The sequence below is a fragment of the Bos javanicus genome, chromosome 22 (genome assembly GCF_032452875.1).
Source record: "Bos javanicus breed banteng chromosome 22, ARS-OSU_banteng_1.0, whole genome shotgun sequence".
Taxonomy (NCBI): domain Eukaryota; kingdom Metazoa; phylum Chordata; class Mammalia; order Artiodactyla; family Bovidae; genus Bos; species Bos javanicus.
In genome coordinates this window covers 7,402,329-7,424,645 of record NC_083889.1, presented here as the reverse complement: position 1 = coordinate 7,424,645, position 22,317 = coordinate 7,402,329, and the positions used below count along the sequence as shown (strand labels likewise).

General features: G+C 43.2%; 1 protein-coding gene and 1 long non-coding RNA gene across 3 annotated transcripts in view; one reads left to right on the top strand and one right to left on the bottom strand.

Annotated features, from left to right (window-relative positions):
• GLB1 (galactosidase beta 1) overlaps positions 1 to 22,317 on the top strand; it is a 104,156-nt gene that overhangs the window by 68,334 nt on the left and 13,505 nt on the right. Inside the window, exons 11-15 of the mRNA XM_061395756.1 lie at positions 3,927 to 4,001; positions 6,259 to 6,348; positions 9,233 to 9,346; positions 12,202 to 12,333; positions 14,205 to 14,459. Coding sequence (XP_061251740.1) covers positions 3,927 to 4,001; positions 6,259 to 6,348; positions 9,233 to 9,346; positions 12,202 to 12,333; positions 14,205 to 14,459 — 666 coding nt within the window. The remainder of the gene's footprint in view (positions 1 to 3,926; positions 4,002 to 6,258; positions 6,349 to 9,232; positions 9,347 to 12,201; positions 12,334 to 14,204; positions 14,460 to 22,317) is intronic.
• On the bottom strand, positions 15,131 to 18,203 carry LOC133235023 (uncharacterized). 2 transcript variants are annotated; one of them, XR_009732407.1, is made up of 2 exons: positions 18,116 to 18,203; positions 15,131 to 15,935 (listed from the first exon to the last, which is right to left on the bottom strand). It is a non-coding gene; the product is annotated as an uncharacterized LOC133235023 (long non-coding RNA). The 2 variants fall into 2 exon arrangements; XR_009732408.1 differs by having other exon boundaries at positions 18,104 to 18,189.

Here is a 22,317-nt window from a genome sequence, read left to right as displayed (position 1 = left end):
CATGGAATTCTATACCTACCCAAATTGCTAACTAAATATGACATACGCAGACATTCAAAGGTTCAGGAAGTTTCCTTCCCATGTACCAGTTCTTAGGAAGGTACTTGAGATTGCTCTGGTGAAATGAGGAAGTCGTGAGATTCTAGAAACAGGAGGGAAAAGCCAGAATAATGATAAAGCCTGGGGACTTCCCTGGTGGTCCAGCAGTTAAGACTCCACACTCCCGATGCAGGGAGCAAGAGTTTGATCCCTGGTCAGGGAATGGGGATCCCACAAGTGGTGCAGCGGGGCCATAAATAAATGAAATACGAAAGTTTTTCTAAAATAATCGTGGACTCTCAACCCTTGGAGCAGAAGACTGAGGGTCCCAGTAGGAGGATTTCTGGGAGAGAAAAGAGTGTTGGAAGAAACTTGATACCGTCTTTGGAAATTTGGAACCATCTAAGCACCATGTGAACTAAACAGCAGAGAGGAAGAAAGAAAGGCAATTAGAAACCCCAGGGAAGAGAAAAGAAAACTAACATCTGCAAGGAGAGAGAATATGCCATCCTGATACATATCTGCCATTTAGCTGTGCAGAGAGCGGTATTTATATAATTGTAATAATGTGAGCACAGGTGATTAATTTTAATATAAGGTCAATGTGCACTTGATGGGAGGACTTGTGACTAATAGGGTAGACCTTTAACCTTGACATTTAAAAAGCACAGCTGATGGTTTGGAGATGGAGTGGAGAGGAGAGCTAAGGGGAAGGATGCAGACAGCCTTATCTTTAAATGTGTGGAGACGATGGATAATGTTCTAGTCGGTAAGAACTAAGAAATAAAGGTATAGGGTATTATTTAAAGCTACAGAGATAACCAGTAGAGAAAGTAAAAATAGTGACATAACCATATTGGCAAGAAAGGGTGATATCTGAAGAGTACAACTGAGCTAAATCCCATGTATTAAAGAAATAAATGATCATGCTTTAAGTTGCTCAAACAAGAAGTAGCAGGTAAATTTAGAGACTAAAAGAAGCAAAAATCGAAACAGTGAAATGATTTTAAAATGGTTTCGTCTGAAGAACAGAACTAAAAGAATGTTGCAGGAAACCACTGCTTTTTACTATGCTTTTTAAAATTACTTTTAAAAAGGGAAGCTGAGAGGCGGCTGGGGGGTGGGGGGCGGGCGGGGAAAGAAGGAAGGAACTAAGAGCCCTGACAGATCATAATACAACCTATTAATACTTGGAGATTCCAGATGGACATCGACTTTTTTTAAGACCTGGGAATGACACCCGTATCTTCTGACATTAATATAAATTGTGTGTGTGTGTATATTTAATAAGGTTTTGTTTTTATTTAAAAATCATTTCAAATTTACAGGAATATTTCAAGAATAAGAATAGCAGGACCAACACTTGTGTCTTCCACACCCAGATTCACCCGTGTGAATATTTCACTACATTTGTGTCACCATTTGCCCTTCGCCGAGCCCATACGCTCTCTAAACCTCTGGAGGGTTTTAGACATCAAGACTCTCGACCCCTACATACTTCAGTGTATGCTGTTTAAGAATAGGCAAGAATATGCTCTTATATAACCACAGCAAATTTAACACTGACACAAAACTTTAATCTACTCGTAAGATTTAATTTGCACACAGCATCTTTTCCTGCTATAGACTCCCCCCCTTCAGAGTCAGTTTGGGCACGTACCTTTTATTTCTTTTCCTCCCAACTCATCTTCAGCTGTCACTTTCATCCTCTCTAACTTGTTTTTGCTCTTTTGTTTCACCCCATTCCTAATTCAGGTCTCAGTTGTTGTTTTTAAAAATAATTTTATCTATTTTTGGCTGTGCTGGATCCTCTTTGCTGCATGGGCTTTTCTCCAGAGCAGGGCCGGCTCTGCAGTTGCGGTATGTGGGCTTCTCTTGCGGAGCCCTTGTTCTAGGGAGCATGGTCCTCAGTAGGTGTTGTGGCTCCTGGGCTCTAGAGCACTGGCTCACTAGTTGGGGAGCATGGGCTTGTTTGCTTTGCAACATGTGGGACCTTCCCAGACCAGGGATCAAACCCATTGTCTCCTGCATTGGCAGGCAGATTACTTACCTCTGGGCCACGAGGGAAGCCCCAGTTGTCATTGTTTTAATGGTAGCATTTAAAAATTTTTATTTTTGGTGTATAGTTGATTTCTCCTGGCAATCTTGATTCCAGCTTTTGCTTCATCCAACCCTGCGTGTCTCATGATGTACTCTGCATATAAGTTAAATAAGCAAGGTGACAATATACAGCCTTGACGTACTCCTTTCCCAATTTGGAACCAGTCTGTTGTTTCATGTCCAGTTCTAACTGTTGCTTCTTGATCTGCATACAGATTTCTCAGGTCAGGTGGTCTGGTATTCCCATCTCTTTCAGAATTTTCCAGTTTGTTGTGATCCACACAGTCAAACGCTTTGGCATAGTCAATAAAGCAGAAGTAGTTGTTTTTCTTCACTTGCTTTTTTGATGCTCCAATGGATGCTGGCAATTTGAGCTCTGGTTCCTCTGGCTTTTCTAAATCCAGCCTGAACATCTGCAAGTTCACAGTTCACCTACTGTTGAAGCCTGGCTTGGAGAATTTTGAGCATTACTTTGCTAGCGTGTGAGATGAGTGCAATTGTGTGGTAGTTTGAACATTCTTTGGCATTGCCTTTCTTTGGGATTGGAAAGAAAACTGACCTTTTCCCATCCTGTGGCCACTGCTGAGTTTTCCAAATTCGTAGGCATATTGAGTGCAGCACTTTCACAGCATCATCTTTTAGGATTTAAAATAGCTCAACTGGAATTCCATCACCTCCGCTAGCTTTGTTTGTAGTGATGCTTCCTAAGGCCCACTTGACTTCACATTCCAGGATGTGACACCACCCTTATGGCAGAAATCTAAGAGGAACTAAAGAGCCTCTTGATGAAAGTGAAAGAGGAAAGTGAAAGTGTTGGCTTAAAACTCAACATTCAGAAAACAGATCATGGCATCTGTCCCATCACTTCATGGCAAATAGATGGGGAAACAATGGAAACAGTGACAGACTTTATTTTGGGGGGCTGCAAAATCACTGTAAATGGTGACTGCAACCATGAAATTAAAAGATGCTTGCTCCTTGGAAGAAAAGTTATGACCAACTTAGACAGCATACTAAAAGGCAGAGATATTGCTTTACCAGCAAAGGTCTATTTAGTCAAAGCTATGGTTTTTCCAGTAGTCATGGATGGATGTGAGAATTGGGCCATAAAGAAAGCTGAGCACCAAGGAATTGATGCTTTTGAACTGTGGTGTTGGAGAAGACTCTTGAGAGTCCCTTGGACTGCAAGGAGATCCAACCAATCCATTCTAAAGGAAATTAGTCCAGAATATTCATTGGAAGGACTGATGCTGAAGCTGAAACTCCAGTACTTTGGCCACCTCATGCGAAGAGCTGACTCATTGGAAAAGACCCTGATGCTGGGAAAGATTGAAGGCAAGAGGAGAAGGGGACGATAGAGGATGAGATGGTTGAATGGCATCACTGACTCTACGGACATGAGTTGGGTGAACTCCAGGAGTTGGTGACGGACAGGGAGGCCTAGCATGCTGCAGTCCATGGGGTCGCAAAGAGTCAGACACCACTGAGCAACTGAACTGAACTGATAGCTGATTTACAATGTTGTGTTAGTCTATTTGTTTCCACTTTCTGTTTTCAGGTGTTTTGTTCTATAATTATTTGAGTGATTCCTGGAGCTTAAAGCACAGACATACACAGGCATGTGCTTAGAATTCTGCTTTGGAGGGAGTTTTTGGTTCCTTTGCCTTTCCAAAAATCACTGGCACTATTTGAATCTTTGATCATTCTTTTGAAACATGAATTGTAGAGATGTGTTTCTGAGAGTTTAACAGCCGTTTTTCTTTTCTTTTTTCCACTGTGGTTTATAGTTTGCAAAAGTACCAGAAGGTCCTATCCCCCCATCCACACCGAAGTTTGCATATGGAAAAGTTGCTCTGAATAAGGTAAGAAAAAAACTAACAGAAACATTAAGAGTGAGGAAGTGGAATTCAGCAGTCATGAGTCAAAGTGTTACGTCTGGCAATCGGCTCCTTATTTTTTTGTGAACTTGTTTTCTGTGAGACTGATGGGGTGGGTGATGTTTCTGGGAAAACGGGGACACAGGCCGTGAGCTGCTGTGTGTGATGGTGACAGGGTGAGCGCGTCAGGCGTGAGCGGGCATTCTTAGATCATTTTGTTTCCATTATCAGTGGCAAAACCAGCCTTAGGAGCCCTTGTGGGAATAAAATGTAACCTTACTGTTACGGCTAGTGACATTCGTTTCTATAATTCTCCTTTTCTAAAAGCAGTTCTCAAAAGCCACGAACATTAACTCTAAATTGTACATTGCCCTCGATCTCAAAATCATGTCTTCAGGAAAAAAAGAAAAATCATGTCCTCGTGGCTTGTGGCTTATATGGTAATTGGGACATATAATTACCATATTGTGGGAAATATGGTAATTGGGAGTGGGAAAGCCAGAAACGAATCATAAATATTAGCAAAGAGGTTTTTCTTCTAGGGAAAGAGCAAAAGAGGAGAGGCTTCATTTGATAGGAGTGACGTAAGCCCAAGGCAATTTGTTTTGACCATCTTCAGGTTTTCCCCTCTGATAATCCCTAACTCCTACCTGGGTTAACTAACAAGAAAAAAAAAAGTTACACATTTCTTAAGAATCTTGATATGCTAAAATAGCATCATAAGTTTTTATCTTTAAGCAAAATGCCAAACATGATTGTATAATGTTTCCATTCGTGAAGCCCTTTGATGTTTGGTTGAGCTCTTGTAACATTTTCCACCTAGTGTCGGATATGTGTGTTACATTCTACAAAGAATGTGGTTTCTCTGCCTGATAGGAATCTTGCTTTAGATTAATCAGACTTTAATCACATTTGTAAAGGGAGTACCTTCAACTTGTTCATTGCTACTGCTACTTAAGGAAAAGTTTGGTTTGTGTCTTTTTAAGCTGTGAAAAGTTTATTTTTATGCAACAGAGAATAACTGCAAATGTTTTGAACAATATTGCTAACCTTAGTACCAAAGCACATTCTGTTTACCAGGAAGGAGAACTGTGAGACCAGAAACTAAATACAGGATTGAAGACAGCAAATTGACATAAAACTGTGTAAAGGCTGGGAGTTCCCTGGTGGTCCAGTGTCGAAGACTCTATGCTTCCAATGCGGGGGGCCCAAGGTTTGATCTCTGGTCAGAGAGCTAGATCCCACATGCTGCAACTAAGACCCCGTGCAGCCAAATAAATGAATAATTAATTTTTTCAAATACTGAATGAAGTTTATGTAGATCATAGTAATATAGGATAAAAGCTCTGACCATGAGCTCCTTTAGTTATCCAAGTAGGAAAGCACTCACTTAGCTGAATTGATGGGATTGTACCTAACCGATGGCTTTTTTTTCTTCCATGCTACCTATCAGTGAGGTAGCTCTAAAAAGCGTTTATAAAAATTCCTAACCAGTTTCATGCTGGGGAAAGCTCTGGGTTTGAAGTCAAACCTAACTGCAAATCCCGTCTGGGCCGTGACTCAAGTGAAATCCTGAGTCCCCAGTTCCTTCCTCTTCCCTAACAAGGGACAGTATTGCCTTCCTTGCCGGCTTTTGTGAGGACTCAGTGAGGTGTGTGGGTAAAGGGAGGTCTCTCCTAGAGTTTGGAGAGGCACCCACGGTTGTTTTGTACATCAGAGTAAACATCATGGGCTACAAGTAAACACAGTCATTCAGGCTGAATGTAAGTGTTAATTGGGTGTCTACTATGTGCTGGGCATTGGAGGTGAGCACAGTACAGACCTTGCTCTTAAGAAGCTGACTGTCCACAAGGAGGACAGTGGGGTCAACAAGTGGAAGGTGATCCAGGCATGGGGAACATGCTGCTGACAAGCTCAGAGGAGGGCACAGTGGGGCTGCTTCACTCGGAGGTGGAGGGGAGGTTTTACAGAGCCTTGGTTTTCATGCATTTTACGGGCCTTTCCTATACAGGAGGTTGTGACTGAATAGGTATGTTTGAAACTCTTTACAATATCATCTGTTATTTTTCATCCAGAGTTAGGGACTGGATAGAATTGATTCTACTCAGGACAGCCCTGAGTGGAATTCAAACCATTTCATTTAGGGGTTTGGTCAAATCCACTGTCTCTGATGATGACGTTATTTCTACTGTGATTAAGTGAGGGGTGACAGTGAGTAAAAGCTGCTTTTGTTTCTTTCCAGTTAAAGACAGTGGAGGATGCTCTCAACATCCTGTGTCCCTCTGGACCCATAAAAAGTGTTTATCCCTTGACATTTATCGATGTGAAACAGGTAAGGCTTCAGAGGTAATGCTTTACCTTTTTTCTACCTTCAAAAATATGTGCTTTCTACACTACCTGTTCTGAACACAGGGACCAAAATGATAAGCAGATAAATCAGACCCCTATGTAAAATCACCTCGGATCTCCAGGCTCTAGCTCTGTATGCTGCACAGTGGCTGATCTTTGCTGTTCTCCCCATCCCATTTCTTATCACATAGGTAATAACCTGCTTTAGCATAATTCTGTGCAGGTTATACATTGAGTATATGTCTGATATAATTAGTCTTATTAGGTATCAAAGTAAAACCACTGTTTTATTACTCAAAAAAGACACTTGTTTGTTCTTGCTGCTGCTGCTGCTAAGTCGCTTCAGTCGTGTCCGACTCTGTGCGACCCCATAGATGGCAGCCCACCAGGCTCCCCCATCCCTGGGGTTCTCCAGGCAAGAACACTGGAGTGGGTTACCATTTCCTTCTCCATATTTGTTGTTAGTTCCAAGATATAGGGACTGTGTTCTTAATAGATTAGGTTATTAGAGATTTTTTCCTGCCTTTGCAGAGAAAAAGAAGAGAGTACACGGTGTGTGTGTGTGTGTGTGTGTGTGTGTGTGTTTAATCTCCAGGCACAGCTCCATCTTTATTGTAAAATTTACCCAACTTTTTGTGTTAGAAAACTTGCAAGAATAGTACAATACCCATAGAGCTTTAACCTAGATCCATCAAGTGTTAACAGCTGCTTCATTGGCATTCTGTGTGTGTATGGTTTGGAGTCAGCTGCTTTTTGTTTTTTTTAAGCATTTGAGGTAGTTGTCAACATCATGACACTTCCACTCTTAAATATTAGAGCATGTATTTTTAAGAAGGACATTATAGTACATGATCACAAATAATGATCACCCTTAAGAAATCTAGCATGGATACAGTCCTATTATCTAATATACATTCTACGATCAGGTATCCCAGTTTATTTCAGCAATGTCCCTTATAGCTTCTCTCTTTTCAGTCCAGTTGCCAGTCCACGATCACACATTGCATTTAGTCTGCTTTCATCTGAAACAGTTCCTGAGTCTGTTTTTCCTCTCTCTCTCGTGACATGGTCATGTCTGAAGAGTTCAGACAGTTTCTGAGTTTTGCAGACCACACCTCACCGGTTAGACTCAAGTCTGTGAGACATTTTTGGCGCACACACGACGGCCACGGCGTGTTCGTCTCAGGCTGCCGTAGTAGGGTCACTTGGTGCCTTTAGTTCAGTGTTCTATTTGATCACTTAGTTAAGATCTCAGCTCTGGTTTTTGAAATGGAAAATTATGTAGGGGCTCCTTTCTGACTTCTGAGGAGATCACCTTCTGGAGGATGATATAGTAACACCACATTTGGTCTTGCTTTAGCTTATTTTGTTATATTATTATATCTTGGAACTAAGAACAAATAACTGTCTTTTTTTGAGTTTGTGATTTCACTCCAGCAATACTGCTTTGTGATAAATAAAAATGATTAATTAAGCCCCCCTCACTTTTTTGTTAGCGTTGGGTAGTGTTCTTTCTCTGGTTCCAACACACACTGGTTGTACATCCGTGTCTCCATCTACCTGTCCTCTCCACCGAGGAGGGTCGGAGCACATCAGATAAGACACAACTCAGAGCAGTGGGAACCTGGGAAGTGGATCCCAGGTTAGTGTCCCTGCTTTTTCTCAGCCCCTTTCTGCTCTCTCACCTTTGGCCAAGGCAGTGCTCTCAGATCAGGTGTGGCTCCTGGGCCCTGACTGCTTCAGATCTGGGACAGGCCGTATTAGATTTACTTCCAGCAAACCTCTCGGTGGGCACAGCTGCAGGGAGTGGGGTGCAGCTCTGGTACCCCTGCAGCTGCCTCCCCCATCCGCCCCGTCCGGAGTCCTCACTTTGCCATTGCAGGGAGCATCTCACCTTCTGCTCCCCTCCTGGAAACCCCTAGTCTCTGAGCTAGGACTCACCACTCTGCTGCATTCAAAAGAAAAAAAGAAACAAGAGATGGAGATTTGGGGGTCTGGAAGGGAGGCCTCCTTGTGCTCGAAGGTTTGGGTGATGACAGTGGCATTTCTTGAGTTCAGCACTTTCCTGCAGCACAGGAACATGGGTTAGCATTTTCCTTCCGCTCCTGCATATCACCCCTCCCCTTTGCTGGGCTGCTCTTTCTCGCATTCAGGGCTGAGGAGTGGGAAACTGTTTCCTGCTGGGTTTCCATTTGGATTCTCCTGTAGGACCTGACTTGTCCAGCTCTCCCAGCTAATGACCACTCAGGAAGCCATTCACCCAGGCTGGTGTTTGGGGGCTTCCTTTCCAACCAGGGGTCCCAGCATCTCAGAGTACTTTCTGAGGCTCATTTAGAGGCACATTTCACCCCCACCTCCATCTGTCTCTCGCCGCCTGTTTCCCCCTCGCCTCCACTTGAAACGGTTTCTGATTGACTCTTGTTTTGTATGTTAGAGCAGAGTTAGCCCAAGAAGCTGGAGAATGCTTTACGGAGCATTCTGTTGCTGTTTACCTTTTGTTTTTGTTGTCCTTGGTTTTGGTTTTTGAGGTAATGGCAGTAACCTTTTGATCTGTGACAGGATCCCCCCAAGTTACTCTGGGCACATCACCTACCACGTTCCAGGGTCTGGTTCCCTCTTGTGGGAGGGGAGGGGATGTGTGACAAAGGCCTCCAGGCTTCCTTGCAGTTAGCTGCTGTGATGGTTATTCTGTGATCTGAAAACTGAAGCCAGTTCCCTTTAATTAGACAGAATATTTGCCGAGGCTGGGGAAGCATTTCATTCCTATAGTTTTAGAAATGTTGCTTTCACGCGGATGGAGGGTGACCCAGTTCTCCTAAGGTGAACTGCAAGAGTGATGTCTTTTTCTTGCATCCTTCTCTAACCAGTACTTTGGATTTGTGCTGTACCGAACAATGCTCCCTGAAGACTGCAGCGACCCTACACCCCTCTCTTCGCCACTCAGTGGTGTCCATGACCGGGCCTACGTCTCTGTGAACGGGGTAAGAATTCTCTCTGAATTTGTGTGTCTGCCCCCACGGGGGAGGAGAGTTGTGGGTTGCACTTGGTAATGATCTCAGAGAGACAGCAGTAAGCAGTCCTGAGGAGAGATCTTATTCCTTGCCCGGGAACTGGACCTGGTTAGCCTGGATGAAAAGCAGAAATCTTAGCTGCTGGGCCACCAGGGGCTACAGGCAAAGTTCTCCTGGCTCTTTCCCCTGTGTGAATGCAAGAATGTTTCAAGGAGGCAAAAACTGTAAAAACAGGTAGCAAGTTTATCCTTAGAGACACAGCACAGGAAGAGGGACAGCACACAGAGAAACAGCGTGTTTATCCGAGTTCCCTGGTGGTTAGGAGTCAGCATTTCACTGCCAGGGCCTGGGTTTGATCCCTGATCCAGGAACTGCCTTGCATGCCACACAGCAGGACCAAAATACAAAAAATAAATAAAAATAAAAGACTGAAGCAAGGCAGAAATACACACCTGGAGAGGACAGCCGGTGTCCTGAATGGGGAGTGTAGTAAAGAGGTGATTCAAATCCCTTATATAAGACAGTCCTTCTGGGTCTTTGTGTACCTTTGGCCAATTATCGTTTCTTTTTTCACACTTGACCTGTCCTCGGGCCTTCCCCAACATGCGTGCGTAACTTTTTGCTAAAATGGATCCCACTGCAGAGGCCTCTGGGTGCATGTCCTCACTTGTCATGGGGTGGCACGTTGTGACCCCCAAGGAGCCTGCCTGCACGTGTACGGACAGGGAAGTGTCCCTTGCCCTCAGGAGTGGTCATCTTCAGCTTCTCTTCAGCAGAGGTCAGCTTCTGCCACTAGGTTTGTCCTTGGAGTGTCTTCAGTTTGACCCCACTTGACAAATGCCAGATGTCCAACCCAAGGGCCCATCTATCTCCTACCTCAGTAACATGACAGTCAGGGAGACTGCTGCCTTCCCATCCTCAGGCTCCACCCTCCTTGTGATGCTCCTGAGCTCTTCCGCTTGCTGGCTGGTGTAGCCTCACCTGCACTCCATCTGCCTGAGGTATACACCCCCCCGTCCATCCGAACTTCCTGGTCGCCCCCCTAGTCCAGGGCCATCCCCTCTGACTGACACTGGGTGTCATTCCTGTCTTCTTTACTCTTGGATGGCAGGGTCTGTTTTGTATACACCAGATGAGTCATTTTAACTTAGGGTCTTCATCCTACATGAGAAGTTATATTCTGAAGGGCTGTTCATGATAATCAGAGCTAAGAGATACGAAGACTTTGATTTCATACATAACGTTATAGGATTTCCATTCCTCTCGCTGAGACAATCATATGAAATAAACACATGAAAGATTGTTCATAACCAAGAAAATTTGTTGAGGAAAAAAATTTTTAATTTTTCTTAAAAAAAAAAAAAGAATGAAGTGATTTTAATATATGAAATAGGCAAACGACAAGGTCCTACTCTATAGCACAGGGAACTATATTCAATATCTTATAATAACCAATAATGGAAGAGAATATGTAAAATGAAATCACTTTGCTGGACACCCGAAGCTAACACAACATTGTAAATCAACTATGCTTCAAAAGCAACACAAAAGGAAAGAAATTAAGGGCCAGAGAAGGGAGTGATCCACCCAAGGTCACTCAAGAACTATCAGAACTAATTCTCTGCTGCTTCGATTTCTCTACAGCAATCTCCCATGTCTCCCAAACATCTTTTTTTTTTTTTTCAGATTTTAAACTTTTTCTTTTGTATTGGGGCACAGCCAGTTAACAATGTTGTGGTAGTTTCAGGTGAGAGACAATTTCAAATGAAAATATTTCCATCCTATGGTGATGAGTGGTTTTAATTTGAGTGGCAGCAAATGTCTAAAACGCTATGAGTATGTATACTGATGGCAACGATTTCTAAAATTCCAATTTGAGGGTTGTTTTAGTGATTTTTTTGTTTGTTGTTTTTTTTTAAAGAATCTTGCATTTTAAAAAGTTAGGAATATGTTGCTGCTAAATTACCAGTTATTTCCCCTCATTCTATTATTTCATCTTTGTGGTTAATGTATCATATCAGGTATTTTGAAGTAAAACTACTCCACCTAACTCTCTGATTTTATCTCGTTTGTCTTATTTTGTCCCATCTCCATGTGATTTAAAACCTATTTTTTATTACTGCCTTTTTTGCTGTGAGCGCATGAAGAGATTCCTGTATTAGAAATCTTTCCCTGGAATTTCTGCCTCCATCCCCTCTCTATTAAAAATAGATGCACAGCCTACTCAATACTCTGTAATAACCTATATGGGAAAGGAATCTGAAAAAGAATTCATACATTGATATGTATACATATAACTGCACCACTTAGCTGTACACCTGTAGTGAACACATTGTAAATCAACTATACCCCAATATAAAATAAAAGTTAAATTTAAAAAATAAGGTACTTCCCTGGAAGTTCAGTGTTTAAGACTGTGATTCCACTGCAAGGAGTGCAGGTTTGATCCCTGGCTGGGGAACTAAGATCTCATGTACTTTGCGGCATGGCCAAAAATTTAAAAATAAATGAATAACATTTAAAATAATAATAAATACAAAATAAAAAAATAAAATAGACATACAAGAAAATAACCCAGAGCTAAGGAAATCAGCCTCAGCCCTTCCCTGCTGGGAGCTGAGTCTGGCAACCCTCCTATGAAGAAAGCAGTTGTTGCAGGAGCCTGGGCATCTGGCTGAGGACTTGGGCAAGGGAGCCATCAGAGCACTTCTGTCCGAAGTCTGGTGACACGTCAGGGTAGCAAAATGAGTGTGCAGTTGACTGAGCAGGCTGCCTCTGCTGACCCTCCCACCCTAGTTAATTCTCATTTGGTACTGAACCCACAGGTTGCCCAGGGAATCCTTGAACGAGAATCTGTGATCACCCTGAACATAACAGGGAAAGCTGGAGCCACCTTGGACCTCCTGGTGGAGAATATGGGGCGTGTGAACTATGGCTCGTCTATCAATGATTTTAAGGTAGGCCCAGCCTCCCTGTTGGGAGTGAGACTCAAAGGTTGACCGAACTGTGCCTAAGTCATTGGGGAAAGTTTCTGTAAATCCACTTAAAGACTCTCCTGCATACACTCTTTCCTTGCAGCCCTGTTCACGTAGAAGTGATTTTCTGCTTTGGTCGTGCTGGGCTTTGCTGCTGCGCACAGGCTTTCTCTAGTGGGGACAACTCTCTAGTTGCAGTGCGCGGGCTTCCCATTGCGGTGGCTTCTTTTGATGGTGGAGCACAGGCTCTAGGGCGTATGAGCTTCAGTAGTTGCAGTGCGTGGGCTCGAGAGTGCAGGGACTTCAGAAGTTGGGGCTCATGGGCTTAGTTGCTCCGAGGCATGTGGAATCTTCCCGGACCAGGGACTGAACCCGTGTCCCTGGCACTGGCAGGCAGATTCTTATCCACTGTACCACCAGGGAAGTCCACGTAGAAGTAATTTTTAAAAGCATGCGCCCTTTGCCAAATTTGATGAGTAAACTTACCTGATTTGTTTTGCAGCCTAGAAGTTGGGTTATTTTGAAGATCTGTTTTCCTCTGTAGATGATGAGAAAGTTGAGCTTTGCAAACAGAACACTTGCATTTGAGTTCAGCCATCCTTTAGCAAGAAACAGGAGGAGGAAGCCACTGCACCATGCTTTTCCTTTGCTTAAAAAACCCACCAAGCCTGCAAAAGGCACTCCCATGCCAACAAAGCCAATTTAGCATTTGTTCTGCTGTTTTCTGGGTGTGGACAAACTCTTGAATTTTAGAAAGCCCTTCCCTCCGTGCACTGCTCTCAGCTCTCTTGGTTAGTCTGTGCCTAGGCGTCTAGTCCAAGTATGCTTTTCTGATGTGCATTTTGAGAGCGTTGTTCAGTAAGTGTTTGCTATGCTCATCCTCTGTGTGTGTGCTCCATGCGGTGCTTTTGGAGGAAGGCAAGGATGTTGAGATACAGACTGCCCCTCGGTTAGCTCACCACGTGCTAGAGGAGGGAAGGCTGCACCTCCAGAATGACGGCAACACCCACGACAGGACAGGTGTCTGGGGCTATCTCCTGACCCTCCTGGTGGCATCTCAGAAGCAAAGCAGTGACACTCCTGGAGAACAGTCATGCAGGGGCCACTTTTGTCTCCAGTATAAAAGAAATGTTCCTGTTACCGTCCTTGTGGTCAGACTAATTAATGGTCGTGCTGCTTGGCTATCATAGGCCACACTGACCCACAGAGTGACAGGGACTCTTGTGAGGTGCCTGAATCCCCAGGACCCAGCAAAGAGCCTGGCACACAGCTGCATGGTCAACGCTTATTGAATTACTGATTGGGCCACTGAGACATGGTATTGACAGGTGTTGTAGAACAAATATGGGATCCCACTGGGATGGAAAAGTTCCCCTCATGAAAGGCTGGGAAGAGGAAGCCAGATGAGCCATGAGCAAAGGCTTCCATGCAGTGTCTGGTGCCATGGACACCTCAAGCCCTTGCCTCCGCTGGACAAATAGAGCAACTTCAGAATGTGAGTCTCAGGCTCCCCATCATTATCACAGACCCTTCTATCCTTTTACAGTGGCCAAGTGTTCCTTTGCATTCTCCCCCCACCTCCATTCACTCTCCCTCCCTCGAAACCATCATTTCCTCTGTTCTGGCCATGTCTCTGAACCAAACACTGAAGACGGGGATCTGAGGTCGAAAGCTCTGGCCTCAAGCCAGATCTGTGTCACTCTGATGGACACACAGTTTGGATTTCACGTGCTGTTGGTGTTTCATATCCCAGTTTGCTTTTCCCAGGAATTTAGGGCTGGAACACAGAGTCACATGAAGCCTCTCTGCACCATCTTTAGCCCCCAGCTCATCACTCTGTTTCTCTTTTACAGGGTCTTGTTTCTAACCTGACCCTTGGTTCCAAAATCCTCACCAACTGGGAGATCTTCCCGCTGGACATGGAGGATGCAGTACGCAGTCACCTGGGGACCTGGGGTGGCCGTGACGGGGGCTACCACAATAAAGCCCGTGCACACAGCCCCCCTACCTACGCACTCCCGACCTTTTATGTGGGTAACTTCACTATTCCCAGTGGGATCGCAGACTTGCCTCAGGACACCTTTATCCAGTTTCCTGGATGGACCAAGGTATGTGTCTTCATGAAAAGTATTTGCGTTTAGGCCTCCGATGTCTTCTTTTCTGTGTCTGATACAGCATCAAAAAGACTGCTAATGGTGTGCTGCGTGAGACTCAGGGGAGTGGAGGGTTTTCTGTGGACGCTTATCCATTTGTCAGGAGCAGGGCCACAGCAGATCTTCAAAAGATGCTGTGGTCAGCCTGAAGGTAACCATCTAGCCCATTTTCACTGACAACTTTCTTTAGCAACTTCCTCCTTCCCCTAAGAAAAACCATACCGTCTTTGAAAACTGACTAGGAATAGCATTTCTTATTTATACTGAAGAAAATCCGGCCCAGGCAAAGGGGCAAATCTCTGGGAAGCCTGTTTTCTCTTGTTCACGCCTAACTCTATACTCTCCAGACCACCCCACCTCCGTATGGGGATGCTCCCATGCCCGGGGTGCATCCACCCCTGTCTGTAGGATCCTCAGCTCCCCCCTGGCCACTTTACTCCCTGCTTCATTCTCCTTTATTCTTGGAAGACATGTCTTCTTTCACCATTGTCTTCTCTACTTCAAGTCCTATTTTCATCTTAGACCTTATCATGACTCAAGTTATTCATTCAACAAATATTTAGTGGTTTCTGTTTCTGAGAGTGGGTCCAGCTGCTCGCCGCCCTAAAGCCAATGAAGAGTTCAGGTTGGTGGAAAGGCAACTTTGCTTTATTTCAGAGGCTGGCAGCGCTGGGGGAGGGCAGAGTTCTGTCCACAGGCCAACTCCCCCACCACTGACAGTCAGTGGGCAAGAGCTTTTATAGGCAGAGGGAGGAGCTACATGCAGAAACAGCACAGTCAGCTCTGACAGTCGTCTTGAAATTGGTCATGCAGTGGTCTGAGCAGTGTCATTTTAATTGTTTTAAGTACAGTTAATCTTCAGTTCCAGGGTCGGTTTGTTCCCATTTCCTAGGGGCCAATTCTCGGAATTGTGGCACCTCATGTCATGGCTGCAGTCTGGTCCTCGTGTAATTAAATTCTTCCATCTGGTGGGAGTTTCAGTGTCTACAACACAGCTCCAAGGATATGGCTCAGAATATTATCTATGACCCTTGAGAAGAAACTAGAGGTCTTTAACTTTGCTTACTGACTCAACCATTATCATTTTGTCCTGTTTGATTTTTTCCCTTTGCTTCTGTATTTTCCCAATTCTCTGTTTAAACTGGTTAAAGTTTTCTGCAGACAAAAGGCAGGCAGAGGACATGGGGGTTGGGGACCATAGGGTCTTGTTCCCTTTCAATCCACCCCTTTTTGACACGCTTCAAGATTAAGGACAGACAGAGAGCAAGAAATGGAATAAAAGTTTTGAATAGAGAATAAAGTTAGTAATAAAGTTGGCAGAGGCACTTGGTTTTAATTCATTTCTCTTCCAGTATTCCCCAATTCTTTGAGGCAGTGGGTGTTGGCTGCTCTGGTTCCTCTCTGCTGAAATGGGGTGCAGTCCTGCCTAATCTGGGGAATGGACACAGAGTTGGAAATAATCTCAAGTCTCAAGTTTAGCATCAGTATTTTGTATTGTGAAAACATGACCTCTGTCTGATTGCCTTGTCACAGTGCCTGGATAAACGCTTAAAAATTAGCAGACATATTATGGATGAGGATAATAATCAAAATGCATCTTTGTATTATTCTCTGAATGTATTTTCTTCTTAATGGTTAAAGCAGATGTACAATGTATGTCTAATAGGCCATAAGCTGGGTATTTGGAATACTGGAGCGGGCTGCCATTTCCTTCCCCAAGGGATCTTCCCACCCAGGGATCGAACCCAGGTCTCCCGCATTGCAGGTGGATTCTTTTCCTTCTGAGACACCAGGGAAGCCCTGGTCAGCCTAAAGTTCAAATTAAATCATGTATAAGCCAGAATGACCCCCATACCTCAGTATATGAAAACTTCTACCATTTTCCCCTTTCCCGTAAAAAGCACTGATAATCAATATATTTTCCACTGTTGCCAGAGTGGCTCAGTTGTTGCCTGCTCTCAGTCCATTCATGTCCCTCGGTGCTCGGCCGACTTTTTGTTTATATATTTATCTAGTCATCCACACTGGGAGAAAACTAATTAGACGTAACAAACAAGCAGAGAGAGGTATGCTGACAGGGAAGCATTTTCTAGGTCATACACTGTATTGATTACACCCAATCTTTACACCTTGTACATGTATTTTAAGTAGTAAACTTAAAGGCAGCAATGGTACACATCATGAGTAGTTAGACTCTGTGATAACTTCATTAAACAGTTTTTTCCATCCTGAACATTGGGGTCAAAAGTATGATTAGAAGAAAAACAACAGCTTTCCATTAGAATTCTGTCAATTTCTTAACAGTATTTTTCTCTGAGATTCCTCAGGGGCCCTCTGGAAAACTCAGTTACCTAGATAAAGAAACTTACGATCTGTTATCAAAAGCAGCACAATATTCCAGGAAAACTCTATTCTCGTAACAGAGAGAAAACCAAATTGCTGCCCTGTATCAGCTTACCATTAAAATTCATTTACCTTACTAAATTCAATCTAATTTTAATCAATCTTAAGTGTCCAAAATTCCTTTCTCATAGTACTTTTTCTTTACAAAAAAGGATATTTTCTATATCCATTTTAATTTCTAATTTTTTTCCCACCCAAAAGTTATTCTCCTTTTATCCTTCAACAAAAATATCTCCCGGGAATTCCCTGGAGGTGCAGTGGTTAGGACTTCGAACTCCCACTGCAGGGGGACAGGGTTGATCCTTGGTGAAAACTAAGATCCCACAGGCCACACGGTGGGACCAAAGGAAAAAACAAAATCTCCATCCTTTATATTTTCTCTGGCAGACAACACATATCCTACTTGCTTTCAATACTGAAATGTATCCCTATCATTTTCACATATTACAATTTTTAACTCTTTAAAGCCTTAACAAAACTAAGAAACAAGTAGTTGAACTGTTATACCAGCATTTCTGATTGGCAAACTTAAGAACATATTCCATAACCTCTAAAAACATACATTTTTTTCATAGCACAATTTCTCTTTAATGTGGTACAATATGTGTATTTAATAATATGCATTTATTGTGTTTAAATCTAAGCCCTCTTTCCCTTTTTTTTTTGTTTAAAATTGTACTAAATAACCCAAGTCTGAAGTCTCAACGTGAGCTGTATTTGTATTTCAAGGACAAGAGTTAACTTCAAGCTTTCTCCTAAGCATATTTTTGTTTCTCTCAGGGTCAGAATTGTGAATAGAAAAAAAAAAAGTATGTTTTTTCTAACTGCATATGGAAAAGTAAAAGACTTTCATCATAACCAATTTTTTTTGGAGTTTGAAGAACACTTGGTGGCCACCCAGTGTTTAAAAAATCATTTTTTTTCCTTTAGTAATAGTTTCATAGCTAAAATTTTTCTAATGAACCTGAATTTTTCACTTTACAAAAGACAAGAATACCAATCACACAAACAGAATACACACTCACACACCAGAGAAAGAACTGTCATAAATCCCCTGAGAGGATGACGGATATGGAGTCCCAAATAAACACTCTGCAACACAAACAGTCCTCAACATCATACATACATCAGAACCAGCTGGCAAAAATGCCCAAATAGCACTTCAAGCTCAAAAGAGAAGTTAGCCGGGTGCACACCTGTGGACTTACTGGGTCTGGGAGCTCCTCAACTCGTCCTGGGGTGTCTTTCTGTTCCACCAAGAAAGCGCATGTTGGCGGCCAGTGCCAAGCAGGGGAGAAACAGGGAGGACCCCCAAAACAAATGGTTTTGGCAGCTGGTAGGAATGTCCCCCAAATCTCCTCCCCGGACCTGAGAGCCATGAGCAATGGCTCCTTGAAGCCTTCCTGGCGTGTCTTCATGGTGGCGGCTTCCCTCGGGGAAAACCCCCAGGAGGCAGGTATTGCTAGAGCTGTCTCGTTGCATCAAAATCTGTTAGCAAAAGTGGGTCCAGGTGCTCAGAGCTCAAAAGCAATGAAGAGGCAAGGTTAGTGGAAAGGAAAGTTGTCTTTTTTTCAGATGTATGAAACCAAAGGGAGGATAGACTCCTGTCCATAGGCCAGCTCATTCCTCCTCCCACTGACAAGCAGTGAGCAAGAGCTTTTAAAGGGGATCTTCAGGGTTGTATAGGTGTTCGGGAGGGGGCTACAGTCAGCTCTGAGTCACCTTGAAATTGATCATTCAGTGGTCTGACAGCATTTTGGGTATTTGTTTTGCCGCACTGCACAGCTTTTCTGACAGCATTTTGAGTATTTGTTTTGCCGCACTGCACAGCTTTTGGGATCATAGTTCCCTGACCAGTGCTTGAGCACGGGCTGCCTGTAGTGGAAGTGTGGAGTCCTAACTACTGGACCACCAGGAAATCCCTGACCAGTGTCATCTTGATTATTTTAAGTGCAATTAATCTTCAGTTCTGGGGTCAGTTTGCTTCCATTTCCCTGGGGCCAATTCGTGGGGCTATAGTCTGGTCTTCATGTAGTTAACGTCTTCCACCTGGTGGGGGTTTCAGCATCTACAACACAGCTCCAAAGATACGGCTCTAATATTATCTAAAGCCCTTGAGAAGAAACTAAAGCTCCTTGACTTTGCTTACTGACTTTATTATTATTTTATCCTATTTGATTATTTTCCTTTGCTTCTGTATTTTCTTAGTTCTCTGATTAAACTTATCCTTTGGCTAAAGGTTTTCTACAGACAAAATGCAGGCAGGAAGCATGGTGGGGGAAGGCCCATAGGGTCCTGCTCCTTTTCACTACGACGTGCCCAGACTTTGTGCCAGGCACTAAGGATCCAAAAATGAAGAGAACTGGATATGGTTCTTGCTCTCTCCGAACTTAAAGTCTGGGTGTGTGCTAGTCACTCAGTCGTGTCCAACTCTGTGACCCCATGGACTGTAGACTACCAGGCTCTTCTCTCCATAGGATTCTCCAGGCAAGAATACTGGAGTGGGTTGCCATGCCCTTCTTCGGGGGATCTTCCTGACTGAGGGATCAAACCCAGGTCTCCTGCATTGCAGGCAGATTCTTTACCATCTGAGCCAAGAGGGAAGCCCTCTTGCTCTCATGGAACTTAAAATCTAGCATACCCAAATCATATCATCACTCAAATTAAATGATACAATTGCAGATGCAATGGGTGCTAAGAAGAGATATGGAGGTTGACAATAATTGGGCATTTGCCCATGTTAAGGTGGTTAGGGAACATGATGGACATGTGAACATGATGGCTTGACAGAGATAGAGGGGTTGAATAGGACTTAACATGGCAGAAAAGGGAGGGAAACATACGCCAGGCAGAGGAGCTAGCACATGCCAAGGTTATGTGGTTAGAGGGAAAAGTGGCCAAAATGAGGAACTCATAGAGAACTCAACTGTATGGAACACAGAGAAGAAGGGTTGTGGTTCAGAGAAGAAGCTGGAAAGTGGGTAGAGACTAGATCAGGACAGGGTATTTAACCACATTACAGTTTTATCTTTCTTTTGAGAGCCACCAAAACAGAGTGACATGGCATGGTTGTGATACAATGAGTTTCTGTGACCCTGGGATGGACTGGGCTCAGGGAAACTGGCTAGGAGGCTGGACCATAGTTTCGTTGCCAGACGGGGTTGGTGGGACAAGATGGCAATGACACACTATTTGAGAGATGTTTGTAGTTAAATCCATAAAGAGGTAGTGATAGATTGGACATAGGTATTGAAAGAGAAGGACATATCAGGTGACTCTCAGGTTCTAGGCATGCTGCTAGGAAGATAACACCATTTACTGAAAGAAGAAATTTCAAAAGAGGATTTGTGCTAGAAGAGCATGATCATGAGTTTGGATGTGGACAGTTGAGTTAGGCCATGGGGAATAGCGGAGAGAAGGTACTTGAGGAGGCTGTTGGATTTATGGGTGGGTATTCAGAGGAGGGATCTGGGCTGGGAATATATGAATGAGATCATTTGTATATGGATGGTCATTGAAGACATGACCAGTAGACAAGTTCCTCTAAGGACAGATGATGCAGAAGGAAGAAAGGAAGACATTGAGCTGATCTTTGAGAGACACAAACATGATGGAGAGTGAGGAGAGACCAAACAAATGGGAGGAGAACAGCATTTATGCTGCCAAGAGGCAAGTGAGATGAAGACTGAAGCATCTCTGCTGGGTTTAGCACCAGGGGTCACAGGGACCCTCAGTAAGGGCTAAGCCAGTGGAGCGAACACTGCAAGCCAAACAGCCTTCTACTGAGGACTGAAGGGGGAGGAGATGGAAACATGAAAAATACAGATACTTAAAGATAAACATTCTTCTTGAGAAGTTTGGCTCTGAAGGAGAAGAGGGAAAAAAATACTGGAAAAAAAGCTGCAAGAGAAGACGCACATGTGAAAGTGAAAGTGAATGTTGCTCTGTCGTGTCTGACTCTTTGCCAGAATACTGGAATGGGTAGCCATTCCCTTCTCCAGGGGATCGTCCCAACCCAGGGATCGAACCCAGGTCTCCTGCATTGCAGGCGGATTATCTACCAGCTGAGCCACCAGGGAAGCCGAAGATGCACATGGCATGTGTTTAATAAGTGCCCTTTTATAATGTTTGATTTTTACATGTTTATGGAAATATGTTTTCATTATCATTCTGTCTGAAATATTTTCTAATTTCCCTTAATATCTCTTCTTTGAACCATAAGTGATTTAAATATGCATTGTTTAATATTATATATATATATATATATTTTTTTTTTTTTTTTTGCCATACTGTACAGCTTGTGGGATCTTAGTTCCCTGACCAGGGATTGAACCCAGGCCCTCAGCATTGAATGCACACAGTCCTAAGCACTGGCTCACCAAGGAATTCTCTGTGTTTTTGTTTTAGAAGCATTTTTTATTTTTTTATTTCTAACTTAATTCTTATATAAAACTTCTGGAAGGAGAAAAATCTTCCTGATCTTGCATTAGGCAAAGACTTCTTAGACTTGAGACCTAATACATAATCCTTAAAGGAAAAAATTGATGAATTAGATTTTATCAAAATTGAAAATGTTTTCCCTTCAAAAGACATTATTTAAAAAATGAATATCCAAACTTCAGATTGGCAGAAAATGTTTTCAATGCATATATCTGACAAAGGACTTGGTTCTAGAATATATAAAGAATTCAGTAATAGAAAGATAACCAACCCACTCAAAAAATGGGCAAAGGCCTTGCATGGACATTTCACCAAAGAAGATAAGTATGTGAAAAGATGCTTAATGCTTTTAGGAAGTGCAAATCATTAAGGAAGTGCAAATCAACCACAATGAAATACCACGTCACACCCACTAGAATGGCTGTAATATTAAAAGATGGACAAGAACAAATGTTGGCAAGGATATGGAGAAATGGGAACCCTCCTACATTGCTAGTGAAATTGTAAAATGGTACAAACACTTTGGAACACAGTTTGGCAGTTTCTTCAATTTCTCCTAAAATTACCATGAAAAGTGAAAGTGAAGTCGCTCTGTCGTGCCCGACTCTTAGTGACCCCATGGACTGCAGCCTACCAGGCTCCTCCGTCCATGGGATTTTCCAAGCAAGAGTACTGGAGTGGGGTGCCATTGTCTTCAATTCTACTCCCAGCTGTTCCCAAGAGAAATGAAAACATGTGTCTACACAAAGAGTTACATGCAAATGTTCATAGTAGCATTATCAAAATAACCAAGAGTTGGAAATAATTCAAAATGTCCATCAACTGATAAATGGAGAAAGAAACTATGCAATATCCATATAATGGAATGATATTCCACAATAAAAAGGGACAGACTACTGATACAGGCTACATGGATAAATCTGAAAAATATTATGCTAAGTAAAAGCTGCTGCTGCTGCTAAGTCGCTTC